At 31.7% G+C, this 27,751-nt stretch overlaps 3 protein-coding genes across 3 annotated transcripts; 2 read left to right on the plus strand and 1 right to left on the minus strand.

The window, feature by feature from the left end:
• The first annotated feature begins 1,229 nt into the window (after positions 1-1,229).
• On the plus strand, positions 1,230-18,041 carry LOC148299047 (cyclin-dependent kinase-like 4). Its single transcript, XM_088276420.1, has 8 exons — positions 1,230-1,415; positions 13,052-13,171; positions 13,926-14,091; positions 14,217-14,324; positions 14,829-14,971; positions 15,057-15,152; positions 15,284-15,421; positions 15,815-18,041. The coding sequence occupies exons 1-8, from the start codon at positions 1,248-1,250 to the stop codon at positions 15,935-15,937; spliced, it is 1,062 nt and encodes a 353-aa protein (XP_088132546.1). The 5' UTR covers positions 1,230-1,247; the 3' UTR covers positions 15,938-18,041.
• A 1,068-nt stretch (positions 18,042-19,109) lies between these two features.
• On the plus strand, positions 19,110-21,126 carry LOC148299048 (cysteine protease ATG4C-like). Its single transcript, XM_088276419.1, has one exon. It carries the CDS (start codon positions 19,286-19,288, stop codon positions 20,792-20,794), a length of 1,509 nt encoding a protein of 502 aa, XP_088132545.1. The 5' UTR covers positions 19,110-19,285; the 3' UTR covers positions 20,795-21,126.
• Positions 21,127-26,537: 5,411 nt separating this feature from the next.
• On the minus strand, positions 26,538-27,745 carry LOC148299049 (protein farnesyltransferase subunit beta-like). Its single transcript, XM_088276421.1, has 3 exons — positions 27,535-27,745; positions 27,112-27,220; positions 26,538-26,994 (listed from the first exon to the last, which is right to left on the minus strand). The coding sequence occupies exons 1-3, from the start codon at positions 27,644-27,646 to the stop codon at positions 26,796-26,798; spliced, it is 420 nt and encodes a 139-aa protein (XP_088132547.1). The 5' UTR covers positions 27,647-27,745; the 3' UTR covers positions 26,538-26,795.
• Positions 27,746-27,751: the final 6 nt, after the last annotated feature.

Here is a 27,751-nt window from a genome sequence, read left to right on the forward strand (position 1 = left end):
ATTCTAGCTACACTGAATTTATTTTAAATCTTGAGTATTTTATTTTTAAACATGCCGAACACCTTAAATTGAGAGTATGCTGTAATCTACTTTCTTGCGGAATGCGTGCGTCGTATTTTATAGCTTGTGGTATTTAGTAACCATGAAAATACATTAATTTCATTATTTAATCACTTCTAATTACTGAAAACTACCTAAAAACTGAAAGCTATCCTCCGTAAACCATATGATGTAGATTCGTGATTCGTGCCATTTAAAGTTTTGTAACTCTGCACCTTATCTACGTAACCCCCGTTTTTATTTTAAAATATATAAAATTTAAATAAAATTGAAAATTAAAAAAAATATACGAGAAACGCTTGAAAACATGATATTCAATTTATTTTAGCTTATAATTCGACCAGTTAATTTATTTACAACATTTTGAGTGTGTCTAAATACTATTCACAAATATGGATATGATTCGGTGTAAAGTAATCACTTAACCAATCCTAAGGTGGTCGCATCCTACTGTTTCTTTTTATTTATTTTTATTTTATTTATTCGGGAATTGTACAGCTTACATATAAAAAATGATATAATAAACAATAGTTACATTACCAATAATAAACATTACATTACATTAACAAAAAATAGTTACGTTAAAAAAAAGCCAATTAAACAATTCCACATTTATGTTATAAAACTATTAAAAAACATTCAGAGATTAAACAAAAAAAAACAAAAAAGGGTATTATATAAAATAATAGATTTAGCAGGAAGGAGAGGAATTAATAAGGGTGGTTAAAGGATTTTTTTTTCTAGGTAAGAAGTTTAAAAATATATTTATAAATATACATACATACATAATTGTTCACTGTCCGTTCATATTTATTGTATTTTACCTCTGATTAATTTATATATTTATATTTCTTTTATTTTATTTTATTTTACTTTATACATATTTATACCATACATATTTATACTATACATATTTATTTTATTAATGTTCATGTTTATTTTACCTCTGATTTATATTTACAAAAAAAACATAACTACTAGAGGTAAAATAACTGTAGATTCACTGTAGGCACCGTAAATGCCCAGACTTCCATATTCTTGCGCCCATCTGTGTTGCGATATCAAATAATAATTTACTTCAATTTTAGTCCCTCCGTCACAAATGAAGAGTGGAGAGTCCATTATTTCCGCTGGTCAAGTTTGTCTAAGAAGTCAGGCTTTTCAGGTCCCGCGCCAGCAGCCGGCTGATGGAGCGCTACGAGAAGATCTCCAAGCTGGGCGAGGGCTCCTACGGGCTGGTCTACAAGTGCCGCAACAGGGACACGGGGGAGCTCGTGGCCATCAAGAAGTTCGTGGAGAACGAGGACGACCCGCTCATCAGGAAGATCGCTCTCAGAGAGATACGAATGCTAAAGGTTAGGTTCATTTTATTTTTATTTTTTGACATCTCATCAAAGATGAAGAAGAATATGGAAGTTTGGGAATTTACGGGGCTGACGACCGTCATAGGCTGGTTTAAGTGATCACTTAACACACGTGTAACATTTACGAATTCTACCCATTATTGACAACCACACTACTCAAATTCTTGGAAGTTCTATATATCGTAGTCGTACAGGAGAAAGTGACCAACTACCAAAACGTAAAATGTTCAGAAGGGCCATTTAAGTCACTTTTGCTTGGCAACAAAATAAACATCAATGCAGTTAGTGATTTTAACCAAGTCAATACATTATACTTCCAAGATTAAAATCATTTGGGATTTTTCAAGGCAATATTAAGCTAGTAAGATATAAAATAGTCAATGATCACGTTTTTGTAAAACAATGCACTTGGTCACTTTCTCCTGTATGACTACGATATGTGAACCAATTTTGAAACATTGTTCTTGAACCACTAGAAATTCACTAGAGACATCTATTGGTGAGATGAAAAGAAGCTTTTTTACTAAGCAGAAACTCTTTTATTAGTATGTGAGGTCCGAATCCTGGATTATAATCACACACGTGAGAAACGCCAGAAATATCTTTTTCATTTTTATTATTTAAGCTTGTAATTTGACCAGATAATTTATTTACAACACTTTGAGTGTGTCAAAATACTTGTTTACAAAATCTGGATTATCTCCAATTACAGGAGTTATTTTCATATTATTTTTTGACATCTCAATTTTTATTCTCTAAGTTCAAAAAATTTGTCGTCTCGTTGGAGGCTGACACTATTGTGTACCTTATATTGTCATATGAAGCCAATAAAAGGAAAGCGTCAGCTTCCGGTGACGTGACGCAATTGAAATGCCTTGTGTCGGTCACCGGTGGCTGACACTGACAGTCAAAGAATGTGGAAGTCTGGACATTTACGGTTCAATAAAAAAATCTGAATGGTGAATGGTACATTGTATAAAGTGATCACTTAACCCAGCCTATGACACGTCGTTAGCCCTTTAAATATTTAGACTTCTATATAATTGAGGAAGTATGATATCCACATATCAGCTGTCCAAACTTAAAATACAGTAAGGGACATTTTTTTTAGTACGTTTCTTTTGCATTTTTAAGCTAAGTAGAATCTACTTAGTCCAAAAATGGTAAACAAACGTACTACCAAAAAAATGTCCCTTACTGTGTTTTGAGTTTGGACAGCCGATATGTTGAGATATAAAAATATATATTGATATAAATAACTCCTAATCGGAGATTAACCCAGAATTTTTTAAGTAGATTTTAACACACGCCAAATATTGGCGTTATTAATGATGAAATTAAATTTTCTATAATAATTAAAGCGAAATAACTATTATACAGCACGCTTCTAGCATAGAGACGCGTCATGGTAAATGTATTACTATTTTATGCCAGACTTTTATTGAAGAAGTGTACAAAAAGAATGTTGGCATTGTAAGTACATGACTAAATAAATATTCCAATCAATAATCCCCACGTCACATGTCACAAGTCTACTAGAACTTCTACGAAAACCCTTCACTAAGTATTTCCTGCTTCAAATATTTATTTTCACTTAACCCTTTCATTACGCTATTCCAAACGGAAAATATGCTTTGTATTTTAAAAGTATTAACCTTGTGGTATTGTAAGATCCTCTCCTTATCATTCGTTGTTCATCTTTGCGTAATACCACTTAAAAACTATATTTCAAGACTACCGGTTTAACGGACTAAACGAACATATCGCTCACTCCTTTCAAGAACGTCATAAATAAAAAAACTCGATTTTTCAGGAAAACGTTTTTAAAGTTTAAAAATATAACACAATGTATTAAAAATAAATATCAAGCCACTTATTGAACAATTTACCATGCAACGAATCTTTTTAGGTAAAACCTGAAGGTTTTTTCTCCATTTGAAAAATATTTAGCTTATTTACAAAAATAATTACACAATACCTTTTCTTCAAAAGTAAAAACAACATTTTCTGCCCTGTAGCGGGTAAATATAAAGTTGAAAATATGCCTCTTTTGCTGGGATAAAGAACATTTTCTGGGCATTCCGAAAACACGCACAGCTGAAAATTGACGATTTTTGATTTATGACGTTCTTGAAAGGAGTGAGCGATATGTATTTTTTATTATATAATCTTTATTTTTTAATTTTTCTGAGCGTTACAAAATTGTTACAGTCCAATTACAAACACTTAGTTTGAAAGAAAGGTGGTAATGGGAGGTATAAGAAATACCCCATATTCGCTGAAATATAATTCAATATACTCTATGGTTTGAAGTCTAATATACTAATTTCAAACTATAAAAATTAGCGGAAAAACCAACATGTTGTTGTAGTTTCAGTTTTATTTTTTATAACTGACCACCAAGCACTTTCGCCTTAAAAATGTTTCTTCAGAATTGGTGCACAAATGGTAACACAGTAATTAAAGCGTTTACAAAGAAAAAGTAAACATATTTAAAATGATGGTAAAACGGTGGAAAGTTCTTTAAATATACTGAACGTCATAACAAACCCTCCCCAAATCATAACTTAATTCGTTAGCCATAAAAAAAATTACGTCAAAAGACCTATCGAGGGGTTGAATTCGTATTGCTCAGAGCCCAATACAACAATATTATAATAATGCAGGAGACCTCTACTTACGTGATTAATTCATTCTGAAGGTTTTCGTGCAAGTCGAAAAATCGTGTAACTCGAAAAAAAAAAATATTTTTTTAAATATTTTTTTTTTAACATATCGCTCACTCCTTTCAACAACGTCATAAATAAAAATTCCTAAATTATCAGTTGTGCATATTTTCGGAATGCCCAGAAAATGTACTATATCCCAGCAAAAGCGGCATATTTTTAACTTAATGTTTACCCGCTACTAGACGGACAATATTATTTTTGCATTTTGAAGAAAAGGTATTGTTTTTTTTTTTAAATATACTAAATATTTTTCTAATTGAGATAAAACTTTCAGGTTTAACCTAAAAAGATCTGTTGCACAGTAAAAAAAGGTTAATAAGTGGCTTGATATTTACATATTTTTGATACATTTTATTATATTGAAAACGATCTCCTGGAAAATCTTTTTTTTTATAAATGACGTTGTTGAAAGGAGTGAGTGATATGTGAAAACATGAATGTATGTATATATATATATATATATATATATATATATATATATATATATATATATATATATATATATATATATATATATATATATATATATATATATATATATATATATATATATATATATATATATATATATATATATATATATATATATATATATATATATATATATATATATTTATATGCATTTATTTTATGAAACGTTATTATTTTAGAAGTTGTTATTGAATCAGATACGTACACATCGGATTAAATAATAACTTAATTATCAGATTTGTACGTATCATATACTATGTATACCTACACATAATTATTTATGTGTAAATACATGGTTACATTAAAGTACAAACTCCATATTAATTATTGATATTCCCGTATTTTTAATAATTATCATAATTAACCTTCCCTATCCGAAGTATCCTACCTGCAGACAAGTCTTTAAAGGCTTTTTGGGTTTTTTTTTAAACCTGAAAAATATCCAGATCGCAACATACAAGGAAGAAATGTAAATTATGATTTAGTTTTTTATCACATCCTTTGAAAAAGACGGACGGAGGGTGTAAGGCAACTGCTACTGTCGTTTCTCTTTCTCCCTCTCATTATCCCATTAAAGCAATAGTTTACGTAAACAAACGACTTTGACGGTTTTTTTTTTTTTTAAATCGTGTAAGTACGTATTCACGTAAGTCGAAATCACGTAAGTAGAGGACTTTCTGTATACATTTTGGTAAGTAATTAATTTGCCTGCTTGTTATGTCAGGTTCCATCTGACGCATACTTCACCCCATGTTATTTTTATTTGCCTTTCCATAATATTATCATAGATGCCAGTTTTTTTTTTTCAATTTATATCGCTTAAATACGTAACGGAATAATTGGGAGATCGCGTGTTGGAAATTCGTCGGAATATTCTATGGCCAACGATCAAGAAACCCGGCAAAAAATTTGACGGAAATATTATTCCAATTGGGAAAAGGAAATGTTTCAAATGAGGTTCTGTTCCATCATCATTTTTTTACCTCTGAGATTTTGAAAACAGAACTATTTATATATTTCTGTATTTTTTGCCGTAATTCAAAACAAAAGGTAAAAATATGTTTTAAATGCCAGGTTGTTCACAGTATTTTATTAAGTAAAATGCATTAAAAATAGTACTTAATTGAGTTTGCAAAGTGAATTTTCGAAAGTAGGTACTCCATCACTTAAAACCATACCTACCGAATATTGTTGACTCAAAGTACAGGATATGAGTTTTGTAGCGTTTCAAAATAAGAACATTAAATAAGCTATTTTTCTATTTTATTTTTATAGTTCTAGTCTATGCTTATGTACCTACCTATTACATGACTTTTTTTTATCTTAGAAGGTATCTCAAAGGGCGTTTGTGCACTACACGGATTTTTTCCGTCCGGCACGTCAGTTAGCGTTTTAAAACGATGATTGGCTTGGATTGGCTTTTTTGTCCATCTTTCTTCGGATCGGTGCTCTTGATCGGTGCGTGAACACGTTGCGCGTAAATTCGATCATGCTAAACGGTCGTAGTCGCTTTCATTTATTAAAACTAGACTGCCGGACGGTAAAATTCCGTGTAGTGCACAAACGCCCAAAGGGTGGCCTAAATGTTGATAAAAAGTTTATAAGTACAAGGAAATCATACATCCAAAACGTCGTATGTTCAGAAGTCACCAATCAATTATTTTTCAGAATGTTTCACTGTCGTATGACAAAGAATGAACGAACATTTAATATTTTCGATTTACGATTTTTTACCTCGTACCTACAAATATTATTACACGAATCACCCCGAAAAAACTGTGATAATTAACCGTGACCATGAAAATCTAATTTCATATTTATGTTATTTGCCTTGGTAAAAATTCGTGAACGAATCGCCTACGATATAATTCTTTCACATGTTGTTTGGGCACAATTGCATAAAATAATTCATTAGTAAATAATTAACTTTTATTGACATTTTTTTATGAAATTCGTTTTTTGAGGAGCAGGCGGAAATACAATTTAATTCCGTTATAAGGGTGAAAAATACATACATAGGTGCAGGGCGTTTTTTTAACATAAAAACAAGGTCCCGGAACTCGCTTCATGTCAAGCTTTTAACTAAAAAATTTTATTCAAATGGCATTTACACATTCATAATAATACCATATTTTATTAATTTGATGAATGACATAAATATACATATACTCGTATGTATATTGTAATTAGGTAAGAGCAAACATTGTCTTGACTAATTGATTTTGTACATTAAAAATATATGTATATATATATGTATATATATTTATATATGTATATATATATATATATATATATATATATATATATATATATATATATATATATATATATATATATATATATATATATATATATATATTTATATATATATAATATATATATATATATATATATATATATATATATATATATAAATATATATATATATATATATATATATATATATATATATATATATATATATATATATATATATATATGTATATATATATATGTATATATATATATATATACATATATATATATCAGTGAAAAAAGGCGCCGTCCCACTGCGTTACATGAAAAAAAAGCCCTGCATAGATACATAAAATTGTGATTAGAACGGTCAAAATATCCGCTTTTATGATACTAGGGTTATATTTAAATGAGGCTTATGACGAACATGATTTGCTGTTAATTTGAGTTTACGAAACTGTTGCTGTATTTTTAGGTTGCCTGTTTTACAACCGCACATAAATCAGGTTTTCTTTCAGTGAAAACATTCGTGCGCCATGCGCGGATTTTGCATAACAATGATAAGGCGGTATCTTCTCTAATATTCAAGCGTTACGGGAACTAAAATGATTATTGTTTGTTTCTGAAGTTCGTGGGTCACAAGGTAGGTACCGTTCCTGACTTTCAGCCCACTCGTTGACTACGAGCCAAAAGTAGCGTGCACTTTGCATGCAAAGCTGTCGGTTAATTATTTCAACATTACGTTAACCAGCTAACTCCATACGCCAACCACATTCCACTGGAGTGTGTAGTCAGCTTTTGGTAGTTAATGTATAACTTAAGATTAAATCAAAACTTAAAAATCTGGGTATTTACGGGGCTTACGACCGTCACATGCTGGTTAAAGTGCTCGCTTTTCACACGTGTAACATTCACAAATTCTACTCATGATTGACAACCACAATACTCAATGTCTTGGAAGTTCTATATATATGATCCAATTTCAAAACATTGAACTTAAATCATTAGAATTTGGGTGTTTACAGGGCTTATGACCATTCATAGGCCGGTTAAGTGACCCTTTACATACCTGCAATATCCACCATTCTACCCATGATTGCCAACCACATTACTCAATTTTTCGAAACTTTTACACATATTGTTTGTATCATTTTTGACACTGTACATATGAGTTCACAACAGCCATCTATGTTGGATTCAGAAACCTTTTATTGAGCTGAGACCCTTTTTATTTGTATGCAAGTGGTGAAAACCCAGGTTTGTGAACAAGTATTTGGACACACTCAAAATGTTGTGAATATTTAGTTGAATTTAAATAAGTAATCAGTGTATTTAGTGTTGGATATAATGTGTGTGCTCAAATAAAAGTTCAAATTAAATTACAACTGGTAAAGATGCATATTCAAAAAATTAATATAATATTAAAATCAAATAAGCTTTACAAATGCGTCAAAGCCCCCGTTTTACGTACACATTACGGGATCAGTGGATTATGGATTCCTAATTACACGTATTCTATTTTGTACACATAGTACTCAAAGTACAAAAGCTCGTGTTACGCACATTCATAGATAAGGTATTTTTAATTAATAAAACCGATCGCGTTAAAAATACATTATCAGTGTAATTGATGGACGAAATATTCATTGATATCTGAGTAGGGGAGAGTGCCCATGGATGGGACGTTTTTGATTTTGCCTCTCTAGTTTTTCTCCGTAAAATAAATCATAAAAAGTAAACATGGTTTCTCTTTATTCAATCTTTTAGCTACATATATACCGTACTTTATTTTCTAAAAAAATTAACTTAACTGACTGAAAAATCGATTTCAAATAATGTCCTAAAATGTCCCATTCATAAACACCCTCCCATGAGTGGGACACCAGTATACCATGAATGGGACATCAATTGAAATGCAAGATCGATGGAAAAATTATATTTTAAAACAAAAATAATTGGTAGGCACTTTCATATAATACGTAGACGCATGCAAAAGAAATTTTATTCAACATTTTTGGCAAAAAAAGTTCAGATATCTTAATATTCCACAATTTTCATGGGCCACATAATTTACGTTTGAGCCATTGCATAACACTTTATTGGTATTCTCCTTCACATATGTGACACTTATTATTCTCCTTTCATTTTGTTTTTGTCAGTGATACACCTTCTATTTCAACAGATTTATCTGAACTGATATCTCTGTTATAACTCATTGAAATCTCTTTTATGAGTTTTTTAAAACTCTTTTAGCGTTAGGCTTATTTTTTGGACTATCTATAGGTTTTCTTTTTCCATTCTTCAATAATTGTATTTTCAAAAATTTGTCCTTTTCTGGAGTGTCTGAGATTATACTTGATTTCCCCTTTCTAATCTTTTTCTGTACTGTAGAACATATTCTTCCAGCTGAATTTAAATACGTGGAAAGCATTTCTTCTTGCTTCAGAGTAAACTAACTAAAAAACTAACGAACCATCACGCTGCTTCCCCGCAGTGTTAAGCAGAAAGAATAGAACGCCACACCACTCTGTCTTTGCAAACATTCTTCGCCTCTTCCACGTTCATGCATCTCCTAATACATACCCGCTGATTATTACGACTCCTAACCTGACTACTTTTAAGTATTTGGCATTCCTGATGTTTTTCATTCGCCTCATAAATTTATTTTACCGTCCTTTCCTCACTCATTCGTTCTACATGTCTAAACCATTTCAGCACACCTTTCTTAATTTCATCGATAATGCTTGTCTCAGCTTTGCATTCCTTACAAATTCGAATATCTATCATACATCGTTTTGTCGCACATTCTTCTGAGAGATCGCATTTTGACTGCATTCAGTCTACTTTATCCTTCTTTTGCCAACTCCATGTTTCACTGCCATACATTAGAGTTAGAACCAGGACTCCGTTGTGCCCTGCCAGTTTAGCCTCCGCTGATAAGCTCTGTTATTCCTATGCTAGGTGTATGTAAAAATATCTAACCACTAGAAATATCATCCTTTACTTGTTTAACATGTCTATAAAGAGAAGATTTTCCTATTGCATATGTCTTTGCAACCGACCTAATATTTTGCTTTTTATTTTAAACCTCTTCTACAGCAGCTTCAATTTGAACGTTGGTTATGCGTGTTCTTGGCATTATAACCTGAAAACAATATAATGTTTACAATACGTGAAATAAAACGAGTACAAACGATTTTTAATGTAAATAAAAAGTATTCGTCACGAATGGGACAATTTTCCCTTTGAGTGGGACCGTCCCATTCATGATCACTGGACGCGTCCCATTCAAGGAAATGCGTGATTTTTAGAAAAATAGATAAATCGATACATTTATACTTAAGTAAATTTGATGAAACTTACTTTATAATATACGGAGAGAACCGACTTAAATAATTGTATATATCAATTGGAGCACTTATCATAACTTATACGTGCAAACATAATCAAATTACAGTATATAATTTACTTTTTGATGCAAAAAAAAATGTAACACGTCTTACTCGCTTCACTGTCAGTCGAGAACTGTGGTTTGAAGATTAATCTATCTAATATCGTAACGTTAACGTAACGTTTTTGTTACAATAGTTTGGGCTGGAGGACGATTGCCCATTCATCCTCTGTCCCACTCATGGGCACTCTCCCCTATAAATTTTCAATAAAACGCAATCCTACCATATGATCATTTCATACTGTTTTGATCATTAAAAATATATTTACAGACTATGATTATCTATAATTACAAATAGCATTTTTTTACAGATTAATATGAGAAGGTGCGTATGGCATTGCATCAAATTGATGCAGTGTTAACACGATCGTTAATCACATGAAGGCAAGGTAATCAGTCCTGTGCTCTAGATTCTTGGTTATAGGAATGGAATAGTTTTGATGGGATACAGATAAAAGCTTAGGAGTACAAGGTGAAGGACAATACTGCTATGTGGGAAGGGAAAAGTAGATAGGAAAAGGAAAATAGCAGCAATGGCTAAGACACTCGGGGTTGCATAAACATACTCATACTAGGTAATGAAAATTGTACACTACAAGTAAACTACACTGTGTATCTCCTTGGGGATAATCATTTAACGTAAATATTTAACGAAGGAAAAGTTTCACTGTGACGATTGGCCTCATTCATTTCTTAGATTATTTAATTGTCTCTTCAGTTTAGCTTAGTTTAAACACCTGACCGTACGTCAGGGAATGCGGGTTCTAATCCTGGAAGAGAAAAGTTATTTTTTCCTATGATAGTGAAATAATATTGTCATTATTTTTATCTCTCTTTATCTGTTAAAAATATTTTAAAATCGTATTTTCAAATAGTGGACCCGTGGTTAGTGTCACGGACTCTCAAGTCAGAGTTTCTCGGTTTGAACCCACTCTACAACAATTTGATACCTATTTCTAATAATGAGCCGCTTAGGCTCACAGAAATAGTGTGAAATTGAAATACGTATTTGTATTACGGAGCTCGGGTATAGGTAATAATAACTCGTACCATAATTAGGATGCAATCGGTTTATTCAACAGGTCGCCATGACAGTACAATGACAAGTGTGTGCAGCATCCCCTGCATCCATCTCATAAGGGATATAACGCAAACATTCCCCGAGTACACTCCGCCCTGCCCCTAGCGGGCGCACAGGGTCATAGTTCATGGTGCGAGAATTATTGCGCCGTAACATTTGTGTGAATAATAAAAGCTCAAATATTTCTCCTTTCTTCAAAAACAAAAATAAAAATCCCTAGAATTTTGTTCTATAAATGTTTAATCGACAAAAAAACAAATAAATATTGCGATTTTTTTATACAAAACAAAAACGTTTGTAGTTCACAGAGTTATTAATCAAATTGATAATCGTGTTTAGTTCAATGTCGATAAAAAGATAACCATATATATTATACACGATGTAGGTTTTTTCATCAAACAATAGATGTGGGACAACCACACGACATGATACTATATGATATCTGACATCTAACCAATTTATCGTGAACTACTTTTAATTGTTTAGTAAATGATTATTGATGTTTTAATGTAGGAAGAATATTGGCATCGATTACAATACTATTTTACTATGATAGAATTTAAATGCTTTTCAATTTGACAAAGCGTGCCCTCAATTTGTGTAATGCATATTATAATTTATCAGTACCTACATTCAATTTGTAGTTTTCCCTCAGGAGACTAATCGGTAGTATCCGATAAAAAAACTAATATACGTATGGGTATGCAACCCCGAGTGCCCTAGCCAAGGTTTCTATTTTGCTTTTCCTATTTTTCATCCCACACTCCTCGTCCATCTCGTTTCTCATATTTTTCATCCCATCAAAATGAATCCACTCATATCCAAGAACTAGAACTCAGTAATAATCACTCTCCTTCATATAATTAGTGATCGAATTAACACTCTGTCAATCCAATGTGGTGCTCTATGCACCATCTGGATGCGAAAAGAGAATAAACAAATACAAAATTTCGAAATGTTGTAAATATAATAGGTACTATGTAAATGATAGAAGATTGGAGACTATCAAGAAAATAATAATAATAAAATAATAATAAACCATATCCGCTCCCTAGGTGGAGCATATGGAGTCCACAAACTGTCTCCAGGCTTTTCTGTCGGCTGCCAGCTCCCTTGCATCCTCCCAAGTCAGATCCGCATCCCGAAGATCTGACGAGAACTGCCGACGAATTGTCAGCAGTGGTCGTCCTGGGCGGCGCGAACCTGATGCCTTGTAAAAGAGGCAAGCTTGATTAAGGCTCTCAGGAGGCATGCGGAGTACATGGCCAAACCGATTGAAAAGGCGATTCAGTTGGCTTGACCATCAAGAAAATAGTAGCATAAAAAATATTTAACAAAATTAAAATACATAATGGAAACAAAATAAAAATACATATAGATTTATATTTTTAAAATAAGTATCGTGACATTTTAACTTCGAAATTATGAAAGAGAGCCTTTTTCTATTAGAATACAACTGGAGACCATAAAATTTTATGATACTTTTCCACAGGCATCATTTCAAGAAATAAAATATGTATAAAATATGTATTCAGCTTGTTTTCCCAAAAAAAAAAAATATTTTGTCTTCTGAAAAGTTATATGTCCCTTAAATTAATATTCATATTTCCAACAACAAAACTTCGTTGGATCATTACTAATGAAATGTTTTTTTTTTCAGAATTTAAAGCATCCTAACTTAGTAAATTTGATAGAAGTATTTAGAAGAAAAAGGAAACTTCATCTTGTATTTGAGTTTTGTGACCACACAGTTTTGCACGAATTGGAAAAATATCCACAGGTAAGGAAAAAAATATTCATGAGACTCTCGTGCGTTACAAGTGAAACTTAAAGTTCTAGAAACAGTTCAATTTATGAAATACTCTCTTTGCATTTATAGATGATTTTATTATTTCATTAATTCATAAATCATAGTCTAAGAAAGAAATGGCGCATGGGCGTAGGCTATCTACGACGAATGCAACGGAGAGAGTAGAAACAACTCTCCCAATTTTTCCTTTAACTGCCAGTTGAATTCGGAGAGGTAGTATTCCACTTTTTTGTCTGATCCAAACCAATTTGCTGTACCGCGCATATAAAATTTTCATTTCAATAACAAATTGTTAAATAGTATGATATGCAGGAATGCATGAAAATCAATATATGTTGTTGTAGCTCATGAGATTTAATTGCTCATTTTAATGATTGGCTAAAAACGGCCACGTACAATAAACTATTAATGAAGAATAACATTATAATATCAAATAGTTTCATACCAAAAAGTAACTGCCTACTCTAGGGCCTTTCAGTATTGTGAAATGTTGAGCATTTTCAACAATTACTTTATTTGGAGATGAATAGGTAAAAGTATTTGAAATATATTGATAATGATGAGTGATTTCTGTTTTTTAACATTCATTTATTGTCTAACTCAATAAATCTCAAGTCTGAATAAAAAATATGCATTGGAAAAAACACTGTAAAGTATAAACACGTATAAAGTTAGAATTTTCATTAGTTTATATCCATAATATTATGTTATTTTCTACTACCAGGGTTGCCCGGAGTTGTTGACAAAACAAATCACTTGGCAGACGCTACAAGGTGTGGCATATTGTCACCAACATAACTGCATCCATCGGGATGTAAAGCCAGAAAACATTTTACTCACATCTCGGGGAGTAGTAAAGCTGTGTGACTTTGGATTCGCCCGCATGATAAGTAAGGAAAACTTTAAAGCTATATTCGTTTTCTTTAAACAAAGAAATATTTGTTTATTTTCCATAATATTTTTCATAATAATACCATATTATTAGATGATTTCAATTTTGCAATTATTTTCCCAGGTCCTGGAGAGAATTATACAGATTATGTAGCCACTCGGTGGTACAGAGCACCAGAGCTATTAGTCGGAGATACCATGTATAGCACTCCGGTGGATGTTTGGGCTATCGGTGAGTTACATGAAATAATAAACCAAAGATAATGATGTATAATTAGTCCCGATATTTTTTTTTTACTAACAACCTAATACAGTAAAAATCCGTTAAACACGGGCATATGTTTCAACACATTCCAGAGTTAAACAAGATCATTGCATAATGCAAATACTTTCATCTAGTGAGTATCAAAGCAACAAAATTGTATGCTATTTCGGAAAATACAAATATTCGTGCGATTTCTGTAAATCTCATTATTATAGTAATACTGAAACAGTGTTAAGCGGGGTAAAATCTATTTTAAGTAGGTTTATAAAATTAGTTGAAGACTAGATATGACAGTGAGTTAAACAGTCAATGCCCAAAACTCCTGATAGCAGAAAACGTATAACAGAAACATTGGCCGGCCTACTGACTTCCCATAAAAGTACAGCGTAACTAAGGTTGTATTGTCGAGTTGATAAGTGCCCTACAAAAAAAAATTACATGTGGTTTCATTAGTAAAATGTTCATTTACAGGTTGTGTATTCGCTGAGCTTATATCCGGCGAGGCATTGTGGCCTGGGAAAAGTGACATGGACCAATTATATCTAATAAGGCGGACATTAGGAGACCTTTTACCGAGGCATATGACAATATTTTCACAGAATGACTTTTTTCAGGTCAGTTTCAACAATGTTTGATAAGTAATTAAGAGTAGAAATACAATAAAATGCTTTATTTATTGCGGTTCATTAAATTTACCAGGGTATGACATTGCCGGAGCCTTCATCTATTGAACCACTTTCAAAGAAGATACCTCAAAGATACACCAATGAGAGAAATATTCAGGACTTTATGGAGGTAATTTTAATTGCAATTTATTTACTTGTACTTATAAAAAAAGAAATAACTGATAAATGGGTTTGGTGGACACTATCCAAGTCTTTTAAGTAGATATATTTTTATAATAGATTTTTGTTTGATACTTTCAGAAATGTTTAGACAAAGATCCTGCCAGAAGATGGACCTGTGAACAGTTACTCAGGCACTCCATCTTTCAAAACTTTTACTACCGGCTGCCGGACTCAGAAATAGAAGAATTTGAGAAAATGAAGAGGGACAAATCAAGGGTTTGTTGTTGAAATATGTACATTTTTCATATTATTAAATAAATAACACTGTTTGCCAACATGTATTTTTCTTTCAAAGCAATTATTTAAAGGCCGAGTCAAGTCAAATAACAGCATTATCCAACATTAAATTTTTCATAAGTATGATGCATTAATATGAAAAATACTCCTGAATAAAATTAGTGCATTTCATACAATTAAATATTTACATATTTCAAAATAACTATTTCATATGTATTTCAAATATTCAATTCGTATCATTCTCTACTATATTGTAATAAATATCCTTAATATCATCTTCTTTACTCAATATTGAATTTTTGTAAAAAAAAATTACATTTTAGAAATAAAATTTGTTTACAATTTTTTTTAATATATTCTTTGTTTTGACAGGGTTCCGTTCAGATAAACACAACATCCCTTCCACAACTGCAAGTGCCCAACCAAGATGCTCGCTTGCAACAAGCCAAGAACAAACGGAACCCCAATAAAATGGACCACCTTCCAACAATATGACTCAATTACAACGGATCCAATCAAAAAAGATCCTTTAAAGACTTTAAATAATAAAAATGGCAACTTAAAGCTGTACCTTGTGATCTTGAAATTCTTAGCTTTGTGATTAAATTATAAGGTTTGGTATATTTGATTGAACAGGCATCGTAGGAGACTTTTGATTAGATATTAGTAGCTGCGTTGTGTTGGAAATTATTACACAAGTATTTATGTTGCGAAAAGACGGCTGTGGTAAGTGAATTCATCCTAAATGAACACCGATACATCAGAGGATTAACATCTCGATGAGTGAGTTCTTGCTAACTATACTGTTAATATAAGGAGTGTTTTTTTTTTCACAACATAGATTATTTAAAAAAAACGAATGTTTTGAAAAAAAAATTTTTTTACAATTCACGCAATAAAACTTATGCCGGGATTTATTGTCCGTTTTGTCAAAACTAATAGGTATATTTTTTACAAAATTGTGAAAGAGGTATTGCAGATAATAAGCCTCTTAATGCAACAAAAGTCCAACCCACAACATGATTTTGAAATTACTTAGTTAGACTGTAATAAAAGACTAACCCGGTTTTGAAGTCATACACTAAATAAAACTTATGTTTTAATTTTTTTTCAATGTATTATAACAACTTATCTTTTCTTATGGTGTACATATACAAAAAGAAAAATTTGTATGATATATCCGAAACAAAAATGGATGGCTGAAATTTCAGTAAAAAACCTTATTTAAAAATTTCTGCATTCAACCAATTTTGTGTCTTGAACTTTTGTAGCATAAAATGACTATTATGGTCGTGTCACATGTTAAACAAATTAGAAAAAAACACAAAGATATTTACGGAATTACCAATGAATATTATATATTTTCCAGTCTTTTCTCTCGCTGTTTTCGCTTATTACTTGAACTTTGTGTTGCTTCATATCAAATATGAATGATTTTAAATAGTAAAATTCATAATATACACTGCAGAACACAATACATACTTGATATTTTTATTCAAATATAAGATATCAATGTACTATGCATTTAGCTATTTATGATCAACCCAGGCCATGTTTTCAATGACTAATTATTATTTAATAATAGAGCAATTCAATGTTTATTTTACTACTGAAATATTTCATGCGTTTCTTAATTTAGTGTAAATTATAGTAAATATGCAAAATTTTGTTATTGTATGGTACTTTCCAGAAATTAGTATTCAAATTAAAATAAACCCATATTGTAAATTGATAATATATCAATTATTTATCATATTTAAAAAAAATTAAAGGTTAGCATTGTGTAAATTAATAATGTGTTAACATATAATGCGCCTTGCCACATATTATGAAAATATTATTCTGGTTTAAACTATCATTTTATAGACTGTAACATTTATTATTCTATCAGCCAATGACAGGCCGGGATCCTTTAAAATACCCAGACCTCTATAATTTCTATTTGTTGAGATCCCAATTTTTTTATCGATAATAAATTACAACCTAGCTTGCGAATACTACGCTAACTAATTCAAACAATACCCACCTCTAGTACACACGGTTCATTAACGCCGACATCTCAATCTAGGTATTTGGTAATTGATCAATCATACATATTTTTCAATCTGGATTACAAATGAAGATATTTTGTTTTCAAAAATATTTGTACATTTTAAGTTTTTAAATTGTAAATCCAAACAGCATGTGTAAAAAAGGGATGTTTTGTTTCCTTCAATCGTGTGCTTATTTTATAAAATTATGTAAAGAAAAGACCATGTACAAACAAAATTAAATGAATACCGGCACAATGATCAATTGCCGATCTGAATATTGTGGTATTTCCTAAAATTGTAAATGTGTAAAAAGATCATAATGTAAATTGTAAAAAGAAATAAGAATATGAATAAGTTACTCGAATAAATGTTTTTATTATTTATATTTAAACACTAAAAAATAAATAACTTATTTACAGCGCCACTGACTTGACTATTTATCACCATTGTAACATTAGAAAAAGGTTATTGTAAATAAAAGTACACAAAAATAATCCTCGTTTTATTCCTTCTTTTCATCTTTCTGTACTGTCCCAAAAAAACGTTCTTTTATTTTGTGAACGGCCTGAAAAAAAAATCAAAATCAATACAAAAGTTAAGAAAAATGGTTTTTAAAGCAAAAAATAAAAGGGAGTACACAAATGTTAGGGCATACTTCACACTTCGTGACCATACATCCCGTTTTTAGATAGCCTGCCCCAATATAAAACAATATATTTTTTTCACGTCCGCCTCCGTAGTGTAATAGTCAGCATGCTCGGCTAGCGTTCTGGAGGTCCCAGGTTCGATTCCCAAGGGCGGTAAAATAAATATAAGTGATTTTTTCACTGTCATATTTATTCAATATTACCCTGGACTGGTACCATAAGCGGAGGGCTGATCACCTTTCCTTTATGTGCGAACGATCAAGATAACACTATGTTTATATGACGCAGTGCCCTATGCACCATTGGGGTGCGGATAAGGGTTTTATTATTATTATTATTATATTATTTTCTTTATCAACATTCCTTTTTATTTTATAAAAACTATGAAAAATATGTGTTTCCTTGAATATCCATACTAATTTGTAAAAATTGGTAGATGTCCCGTTTTGAGGACGAAAATAAATGGTCAGTCTAGGCATACTTTAACTAAACTTTAACAAAACCTATACTTCAACCAAATTTTGAACATATTAAACCACACTTTGTCCTGTATTTAAGTTAAATTATGTTAAGAAATTTATGTTGACACTAATGACAAGAAGCTCTTAAATATGAAAATAAACATAAGAAAGGATAATTTCAATAACCTAAAGTGAGAAATGAAAAATTTACATACCAAAACAACGGGTTCACCCTGCAACCGCTCTTCACTGCTAACAAATGTTTCGTTGTGTTGCAATCGACTCCAGCCCCAATGCAAACCAACTATAAAAGGGACCATAACTACTACAACCAAATTTCTGTTAACAAATTTCTTGATGGCTTCCATTCTTTATTTTGATGTAAAAAAATATACTTGCATAACCTAACAAATATGTTCGAAATTACTAGAATTGCAGATTTTCGTTATCATATAGACTTTTTGGTTTTGACATTTCTCGGGTGTTTCCATGCAGAAAAAAAGCTTAAGTGTGTCCATACTAACTTAAAATCAAACCATAGAAAAATATCGGTCGTGTTATGTCAGATGTCAAAAGTGTCATCGGTTTTCAAGTAAATAAATCGTACCCCGAAAAAAAATTTCATGTGTAATTTACAGGGTAGTAGAGCAATTTATCCTCCTTATCACACTTTTCAAACAGTAAAATAATGCTCACCATAACATGGATTCTAAAAATTCTGACATCAAACCAAACGAGAGGTTAGAAAATTCGAGACATACGAGGTCACACTCTCACAATAGAACTGTTTCTTACCCCCTTTCATCAACCAGCAATGCAGCTCAAATGTCTTCGTCACAACCGAGCAGTAACATGGTGTCATTCCACGGGAACTGGCGAAGTGGAATCGCTACGGGTTTATTACCAGACCCTGAACCTTCGCAAGAGAAGCCAGAAGATGCATCTGACCTTAAAGGAAAAGTCGAGTCTCGCTTGATGTCCCTTTGGAATAACGTGAAGTACGGTTGGACTGTGAAAATAAAAACAAATTTCTCTAAAGAATCTCCGGTGTGGTTACTCGGAAGATGCTATCATAGAAAACTCAGCCCGACGGATTCCATCGAAGGATCTACAGAAGTAGGCACGGATGCCACCGCGCAGCAAGTCGCGGAGCAGCTAGAAGGAGAGGGCATAGAGGGTTTCAAGACAGACTTCCTCAGTCGCTTGTGGCTCACTTACAGACGGGAGTTTCCCATATTGAACGGGTCCAACTTCACCTCGGACTGCGGTTGGGGCTGCATGCTGCGTAGCGGCCAGATGCTCCTGGCGCAGGCTCTCATATGCCACTTCCTGGGGCGCTCCTGGAGGTGGACGGCCGACCAGACCATTCTCTCCGCCCGCACTTATCAGGAAGACTGCTGCCATCGTATGATCATCAAGTGGTTCGGAGACAAGCCGTCTTTCAACAGCCCTCTCTCCATCCACCAGTTGGTGACCCTGGGGGAGACCATGGGCAAAAAGCCCGGAGACTGGTACGGTCCCGGATCCGTGGCGTACCTCCTCCGGTCCGCAGTTATAGAAGCTTCTAAAGAAAACTACGAGTTCGACGACCTCTGCGTTTACGTAGCCCAAGATTGCGCCATATACTTGCAAGACATTAAGGAACAGTGCACTAAACCGAACGGAGCTTGGAAAGCTCTCATAATCCTCGTCCCGGTGCGACTCGGAGCCGAGAAACTGAACCCCATATACGGCGCATGTCTCACCGCCGTGCTGAGTTTAGAATATTGTATCGGGATAATAGGAGGAAAGCCGAAGCACTCCTTATATTTTGTCGGTTACCAAGATGACAAATTGATACACCTCGACCCGCACTACTGTCAAGAGGTCGTGGACGTTTGGCAACCCAATTTCCCAGTTGGCTCCTTCCATTGCAGATCTCCTAGAAAAATGCCACTTCTGAAGATGGACCCTTCTTGTTGTATGGGCTTTTATTGCGCTAACCAAAATGAATTCAATAACTTCAGAAATACTGTCCAGCCATTCCTGATCCCGCCGAATGCGGCTAGTAATTCTGAATATCCCATGTTTGTATTCAGTAATGGTTCCAGTGTCGACACTCACGTACCTTCTACTCGCTACTCCATTCTAGAGACAGATGAGAGATGGGTTTCTCATAATGTTAATGACAGTGACACGGATATGGAATGCGAGGAGTTTGTTATTATCTGAGATTCAAGATGATTAATGTATTTATATCGTAAGTATTTATACTAAAGCTTATCCAAAATGGTAAAAATCTCTCGTTTGTAAGTTGCTAAAGTACTATCAAAAGTTTTAGATTTGCTCAAACTATCAATTGACTTTGCTTTATTTGTAAAAGTCGTATTTACAGAACTTCCGAGTGAAATAGGCAGAAAAGCATATTTTCATAACAGCAAATTGTGAAGATATGTAACTGGACCTTTGAAAGATAATATGAGCTGCATTAGTAGGCATTAATTCAACAAAAATATTTAATTTGAAGTAAAGTACCTTTGATGCTTTAAATTTTATACCAAAAACATTTTAAAAGTTCCAAATAGCTAAAATAAAGTATTACTAATATCTGAGGGGATGTCCGCCTCCATGGTGTGCGTGGTTAGCGTGTTTAGCTATCGTGCTGGAGGTTCCGGGTTTGATTCCCAGGAGGCTGTAAATAAATGTTAGTGATTTTACACTCCAGAATTTATTTAATATTACCCTGGACTGGTCCCTGAAGCACAGGGGTGATGATCGCCTTGCCTTTGTGTAAGATCAAAATAACACTGTGTCAATACAATGCAGTGCCCTATGCACCATTGGGTGCGGATAAGGGTTTGAAGAAGAAGAATATCTGAGGTATTCAGGTATTCTGTCGCATGTCATGTATTATCTAAATTTTCAGGAGGCAATAACAGTTTTTAATTCAACATTCGTCAGTCAGACCGCACAGTATGCCTAATAATTTGTATAATTTAGTACGAGTCCCCATGTTCAAGCAAAAAGAATACTAAATCAACATTTTTTTTTGTTCATTTTATTTAAATTTTTCAATATTGAATTGTTTTTTATTCCAATTTCATTTACTATGTATTTTTTTTTTTACTCTGAAAGTGTTCACCCGAAAGATAAAAGTTTATGAATGATTATAAATTTAGGGCTAAATTGATTTCATGTCACCTTAAAAATATATATTTTAATTAAGGACAGTACATAAACATTGGTAGTATTTATACATTATTGATAAGTTTATATTGTTTATGGGGCATCTTTGAAATCATTAGCTCCTAGATGAAATAAATCATATTCCACACCTTAAAAATAAAATAAAGGTGTTTTGCTTTTCATCAAAGAGCTTTTATCTATGAAAATATTTAAGATGTGATGGCTTGTTTGTGAAAAAAATATATATATAGGGGACCATTTTTTAAATGGTCTTTTTTTAATACTTGTAAAATTCGACTGCAGAAAAAACCTGAACCAATAATTTTGTAAAATATTTACAGAATATTTAGTTTTTCAAAGCGACCATTTGATAAATCAAGCAAATGATATACAATCTCAGATCATCTCAAACCTATTTGTCAGCAACAATTTTTTCCATCATGCTGAAATAATTTTGTTTTTAAAACAAATGAATAAGATAATATTAAACTCGTGACAAATTGATACCAGTACAAAACACGTATTTGTCAACAACGACCCGCTTTAATTTTTCATATTTACTCATATTTTAAATTGATTGGATCACTTAAAATCCTTGATGAAACCATAAAACACATGTTATTATTGATTATAGTCATATTTAATTTCAATAGTATTATGTATAAAACAAAATAGTTCCATTTTGCATTACATAATTATTATTTTATATTCACAGTTTATAAATAAATGAAGAATGAGTGTGTTATTACTTATTCAAAGAGGCAAATAAACTACATAGTTCCTACTTTTATACCAATTTTAAAATCTGATGAGATTGTTGTAATCTTTCACAGCAACGAAACCTCATTTTGAAAATATGCACTTATGGGTGTTGGCAGAAATTAGATTAGATTAATAGCAATATTTATTTTCTAAATGCCTGAAATAACAATGCATTATTTACCAAACTTCATTATAAAAACAACTCCGTATCTTGGTTTAAGTTTGTCAAAAAAGAGTAGAAATTAAATCAATGGAAACATTAATAATAACACTAAATTATGTTGTCATTGTCGCTGGAATTGAAAACCGCTTGAGCATATTGTCAATGGATGATAAGGAGAGTGTTATATTGTCATTATTTTACGGGAGTATAGTTTTTTGTGATCTTCAATTTAAATGGAATTCAAATAATTCTAGATGAATATCTTAAGTGTTGCCATAAGAACTATACCAGCGCCCTTAATTATTTTCCACTCTATTTTAAATCTGTTATTTACAGTATATAATTTTATGATACTGATAAATATTGACTTTTTATTTTTATTTTAATTAAAATGTGTTAATCTGATAGGATATTTGATAAAACATATCATAGGCTTGATATCTAAGGTGTGTAACTACATCTGGGATTATTGGGGAGGAGAGATTATAACACTACAATTTAATCATCATAAGTATATTATTGGAACTAGAATGTTTTACAAAATTATGGTGTTTTTATTCTGTCCTCTAAAGTAAGCCAAGATGGAGTTAGATATTTTAAAGATTGTGCCAACGATATATGGTTGATTCTGGTTAATTTTTTAAAATTCTAAATAGAGCGTCAGCCAAATTATGCCACTATAGATAAAATGTATATCATATTACTATTAATAAAAAAATTACCCAAATTAAATTAACCAGAAAAATGACTATAAACGAACAAATTTAGAATACATTTTTAAAAATAGTATTTGCCATGTTGTAAACTAGTGATAAACCTTATATTTATACATACTGTACCCATTAGGTATACTAATTAAAGGTTCATTTTCGCTTCGTCTTTACTTTCGGATTCTCTCATTTGTTAATGAACTACGTAATCTGTTTAATGAATTACCACAATTTGGGCAATATCCCAAATGTGAGTCATAAAAATATCTAAAGATATACAACAATGCTGACTTCCATCCATCACTGCAATGTAATTAAGGGAATATTCTGGTCTAAAGGTCTCGATTTCAGGCTTGATAAATATATATATATATATATATATATATATATATATATATATATATATATATATATATATATATATATATATATATATATATATATATATATATATATATATATATATATATATATATATATATATATATATATATATATATATATGTATATATTTGTGCACAGATTTCCAATCCGGCCCTCCAGGGGTCAATTTTGACTTGCTGGGGTTACATTTTAACGAGAAAAAGAATTAAGGGCCCACAAGATTTTAATGGAAGCATAGGTGAGTGGAAAAAATGGTGACTGGTTCTTCAACTAGAAAAAAATCGAGAAAAACTATTGGTGCTGTTGCAGCCTCTCAAACTGACTGTATTCTTAAGGGCACATAATTTTCTGAGATAATACATTCTTAAAATTGCATTTTTCTTCTAAATTTCTAGACTAGAATAGAGATTCAATAGAGTTCTAGAACAAATTATGGTAATTCGTTAAACAAATTTAATAATTAATTAAGAAATGGGATTTTCCACCACTAGCTATTACCACTGCTAAGAAACTTATCCTTACACTTGCCATGGTGACCTTTTCCAGCCCATAGCACAAAGCGATATTCATTAGGTTTTTCCATATGCAAATTGCAGTAAATTGACAACATTTCGTATTTGCCATGGGCTGAGAAAGGTCACCATGGCAATTATTGAAGTTATTTTTTTGTAAATAAAGAATAATATTTAAATTTGAACTTGCCATTGTGGGAAATTCTTAATTTATGGGATGGCTTATTGCATTACGCGCATTGAAAAAATGCTATTATGGATATGAAAATAGACCTGTTGGATGAAAATTTTTAAGCACAAGCTAAAAATAATAGTAAACATTATGTATAAATAAAAATGCAATTAAATTCAACGACATTGAAATCAGTTTTTTTAAACAATTTTTTGCAAATATCTCAACTCCTTCAGTGGAGAATTATAATTTTGCATGTTACACATTTAAATGTTAAATACACAAGACTGTCGACAAATTGCATAAATAGCATTATTTATCAATATGGGTTAAAATATTTCAAATTTATGTACATAATATGCTACACATATCCTCTACACTGATATTTGTGTTATTATGAAGCTGAAGTTTACTATGCACTATGTGTATGAATTTTTACCATTTTGATATATTTGAATAAAAGTTTCAGCCCCACCGCATTTGCATCCCAAAGATTTAAAATTATATTCTTGGATTTCACACATTTTAAAACCGAATACAATCTTATGATATTCATATTTTTGAAACGTTCCTTCCCCATTTCTTCCCTACTGAGTGTTTATAATTGGATTGGTCGTGACGACTATCTGCAATTTTTTAAAGTTTAAAAAAAAATCCTAGCTTAATCTTTTGTCCATCAGACATTGTTCTGTGCGCAATATTTGGTAAAAATCCTCACGTTAAATCACAAAGAGTTTACTGAATTGATGTATTTTGGTTTGTTTTGAACACAGGTGTGTACTTTTTTCCACTGTTTTTACAAATTGATTGGAAATTCCTCTGTGAATGATGAACTCTGAAACACGAATATGAACCTTGGGTTTAAAAAAAATGTTCTTAATCTGTGATCTGTAACGCTATATGGATTCTCCGCACCTTATGGTGTATAGAGTACCCCGTTGGATCGAAGCAGTGCCAACTATTGTATTGATTGTTGACTTTATGAAGGCAAGGTGATTGATACTGCACTTGAGACATTATTTTGTGGTAATATTAAATATGTGTGAAAAAGTCGCAAATATTTATTTTAAACAATTAAACTCTTGCATGGTAACCAATGTACTAACAACTTTGATATAGAGGCGGACAAGCAGTGTCTGCCTCTATAGTGCATGCATTTACTCTGCAAAAATAATGTGCGAGGTTCTTATGTCAATATTTTTTATCAGAACACGTAATCTAGCAACGGGTTATCTCAAAAACCGTTTTTTTTTAAAAGGATTTTTCATCATTTCTGAAGTGGCAAGTTTAAAACACTGCTTCATTTAATTTTAAAAGAATTCTTTTTGGTAGTCTTAAGTGTACTTGAGAATTCACTATGGCAAAAAGGCTAATTTAGTTATAACTAATTTGCGTTTTAAGAATCTCTATATAGTTTCAACCAATAAAAAAAATGTATAAAAAAATTCAATATAACCTGATATTCAAAGTAAACCTCAGGTAATCTCCATCGAATTCATAACCTGTGTAAATATGGAATAATGAATAAATTGATGGTAAATAACTCTGCTACGAAAAAGGATTTTATGACAATATTAAATATTTTCAAAAATACTTAGTATATGCTGCGATCATTCTTAACTTATGTTTATATTTCAATTATGTTATGATTCGTTATTGAGATTATTATTATGTTTGTTCAATAATATCTGTGATCCAATTCGACTTGCACCAGTTACATAAACTTTGATTTAACGTGTGATATTCGATAAGGTGAAGTTTAAGAATATTCTTTATTCCAGTAAATAAGTTGGATAAGTACTTACCTAGTGCTTTGAGACCATTTGTTTATTAATAAACATTAATGCCAATAAATACAAATGTATATAATCAGTTGGGAATATTTTATTTTGTATAATTTATTACTATATTTTCTCCGTAACAAAACAAACATAACTTGATTTCTTTCTGTTTAGTCTTGTGATGTTGAAAATACATAGTTTTCAGGTAGAATAACATCTCTTGACTAAATCAAGGTGTAATTATTTGATGATCTCTAGGAAAAATTATTCCAAAAATACTTAAATTTATAAAATAAATATAGACATAATTAAAACCATGTTTTATTTCCTTATGTTATTAATATACCAAATTACATTACACAGATGAGATTTTTGAAGTGAGTACATGCATACAAAGCTCTTGGAAAAATAGAAATATATTTTAGATGGCATAAATTGAAGGCAGTAAGCAAGTACATAGATCATAAAATATGTTTATGCACAATTTTTCGGGACTAGCATAGAGCGAAAAAAAATAATTTTGTTTTCTTATTTAAGACATAACATAAAATTATTTGTGGGACTTATTGATCTTCAGGTAGCGGAAGATACATGAAGTGTCGTCCCATGTTGTAGGCCCTGTGCGGGGCTATACAGTGAATTGGGTGGATTCTGTTTAGTTTATTCTCAACGGAGCCCAGTATCGAAGGTTTCAGGCCCAGTCCAAATTGGGCGATTGATAGTCCACACAGCACATAATTTGTGTGATATAAATCTCTTTTTCTGCAATAATATAAACATTACATATTAAAATAATTTTATATCAATACTGTTCTATGGTATAATTATTCAGTAAAAATAATATATTTATCATTTGGAATACGGAAAAGCTGTACTCACTTTCCAGGTTTATCCAAAAACCCTCCCTTTGGGTGTTCACAACACAAGAGAATGTATTCCTGTAGGAGAGATTGATTGAATAGTACTGTATCTATAAATTCTGCTTCACCTAAAAACATACATACATATGTAGTTACAATCCATTCTAAGCATAGACAATTAAAATTTATTTAAATCAGTGAAGTTCATTTATTTTTTGAAGTTTAATATGGAGCAATGCTTAAGTTAGGATTTGTTTTAAATCAAACTTATAAATTTGAAAGCAATACTTAGATGGTTTTATTCTTCAATATTTTACAAGAATGAACAAAGACCAAGTGAATGTTTGAAGGTCTTAAAGCAGTCGTATATTACATATGAAGCCAGTATAAGAACTAGTATTAGATGATATGGCAGTACAGAAACTAGTATGAAGTATTTTACCTGTTTCATTGAAAATAGAATGAATAAGCGGGAAGACAGCGCCTTGCCAGAAGGAATAACATCCATCAACTAGCTTGTTAGTTCTGCCTTGGAACCCTCCCTCCAACTTCATCTGTCGATTTACACACCATCTGATGAGCGAATCCACGTCACAAGATTTCAAACGCTGCAGAATAGTGAGACCTGCCACAGCGCAGAAGGTATACCCGCCATGCGC

The sequence above is a fragment of the Brachycentrus maculatus genome, unplaced genomic scaffold (assembly GCF_059751285.1).
Source record: "Brachycentrus maculatus isolate JH-2025_06_01 unplaced genomic scaffold, ASM5975128v1 h1tg001385l, whole genome shotgun sequence".
NCBI classification, from domain to species: domain Eukaryota; kingdom Metazoa; phylum Arthropoda; class Insecta; order Trichoptera; family Brachycentridae; genus Brachycentrus; species Brachycentrus maculatus.

Coding starts and splice junctions, on each gene's coding strand:
- LOC148299049 (XM_088276421.1), bottom strand. CDS start 27,646: ATGAAGTTGGAGGGAGGGTTCCAAGGCAGAACTAACAAGCTAGTTGAT. Junction 27,221..27,534: donor TTCTATTTTCAATGAAACAG/GTAAAATACTTC, acceptor GTATGTTTTTAG/GTGAAGCAGAATTTATAGAT. Junction 26,995..27,111: donor TTTTTGGATAAACCTGGAAA/GTGAGTACAGCT, acceptor ATATTATTGCAG/AAAAAGAGATTTATATCACA.
- LOC148299048 (XM_088276419.1), top strand. CDS start 19,286: ATGGATTCTAAAAATTCTGACATCAAACCAAACGAGAGGTTAGAAAAT.
- LOC148299047 (XM_088276420.1), top strand. CDS start 1,248: ATGGAGCGCTACGAGAAGATCTCCAAGCTGGGCGAGGGCTCCTACGGG. Junction 1,416..13,051: donor GAGAGATACGAATGCTAAAG/GTTAGGTTCATT, acceptor TTTTTTTTTCAG/AATTTAAAGCATCCTAACTT. Junction 13,172..13,925: donor AATTGGAAAAATATCCACAG/GTAAGGAAAAAA, acceptor TTCTACTACCAG/GGTTGCCCGGAGTTGTTGAC.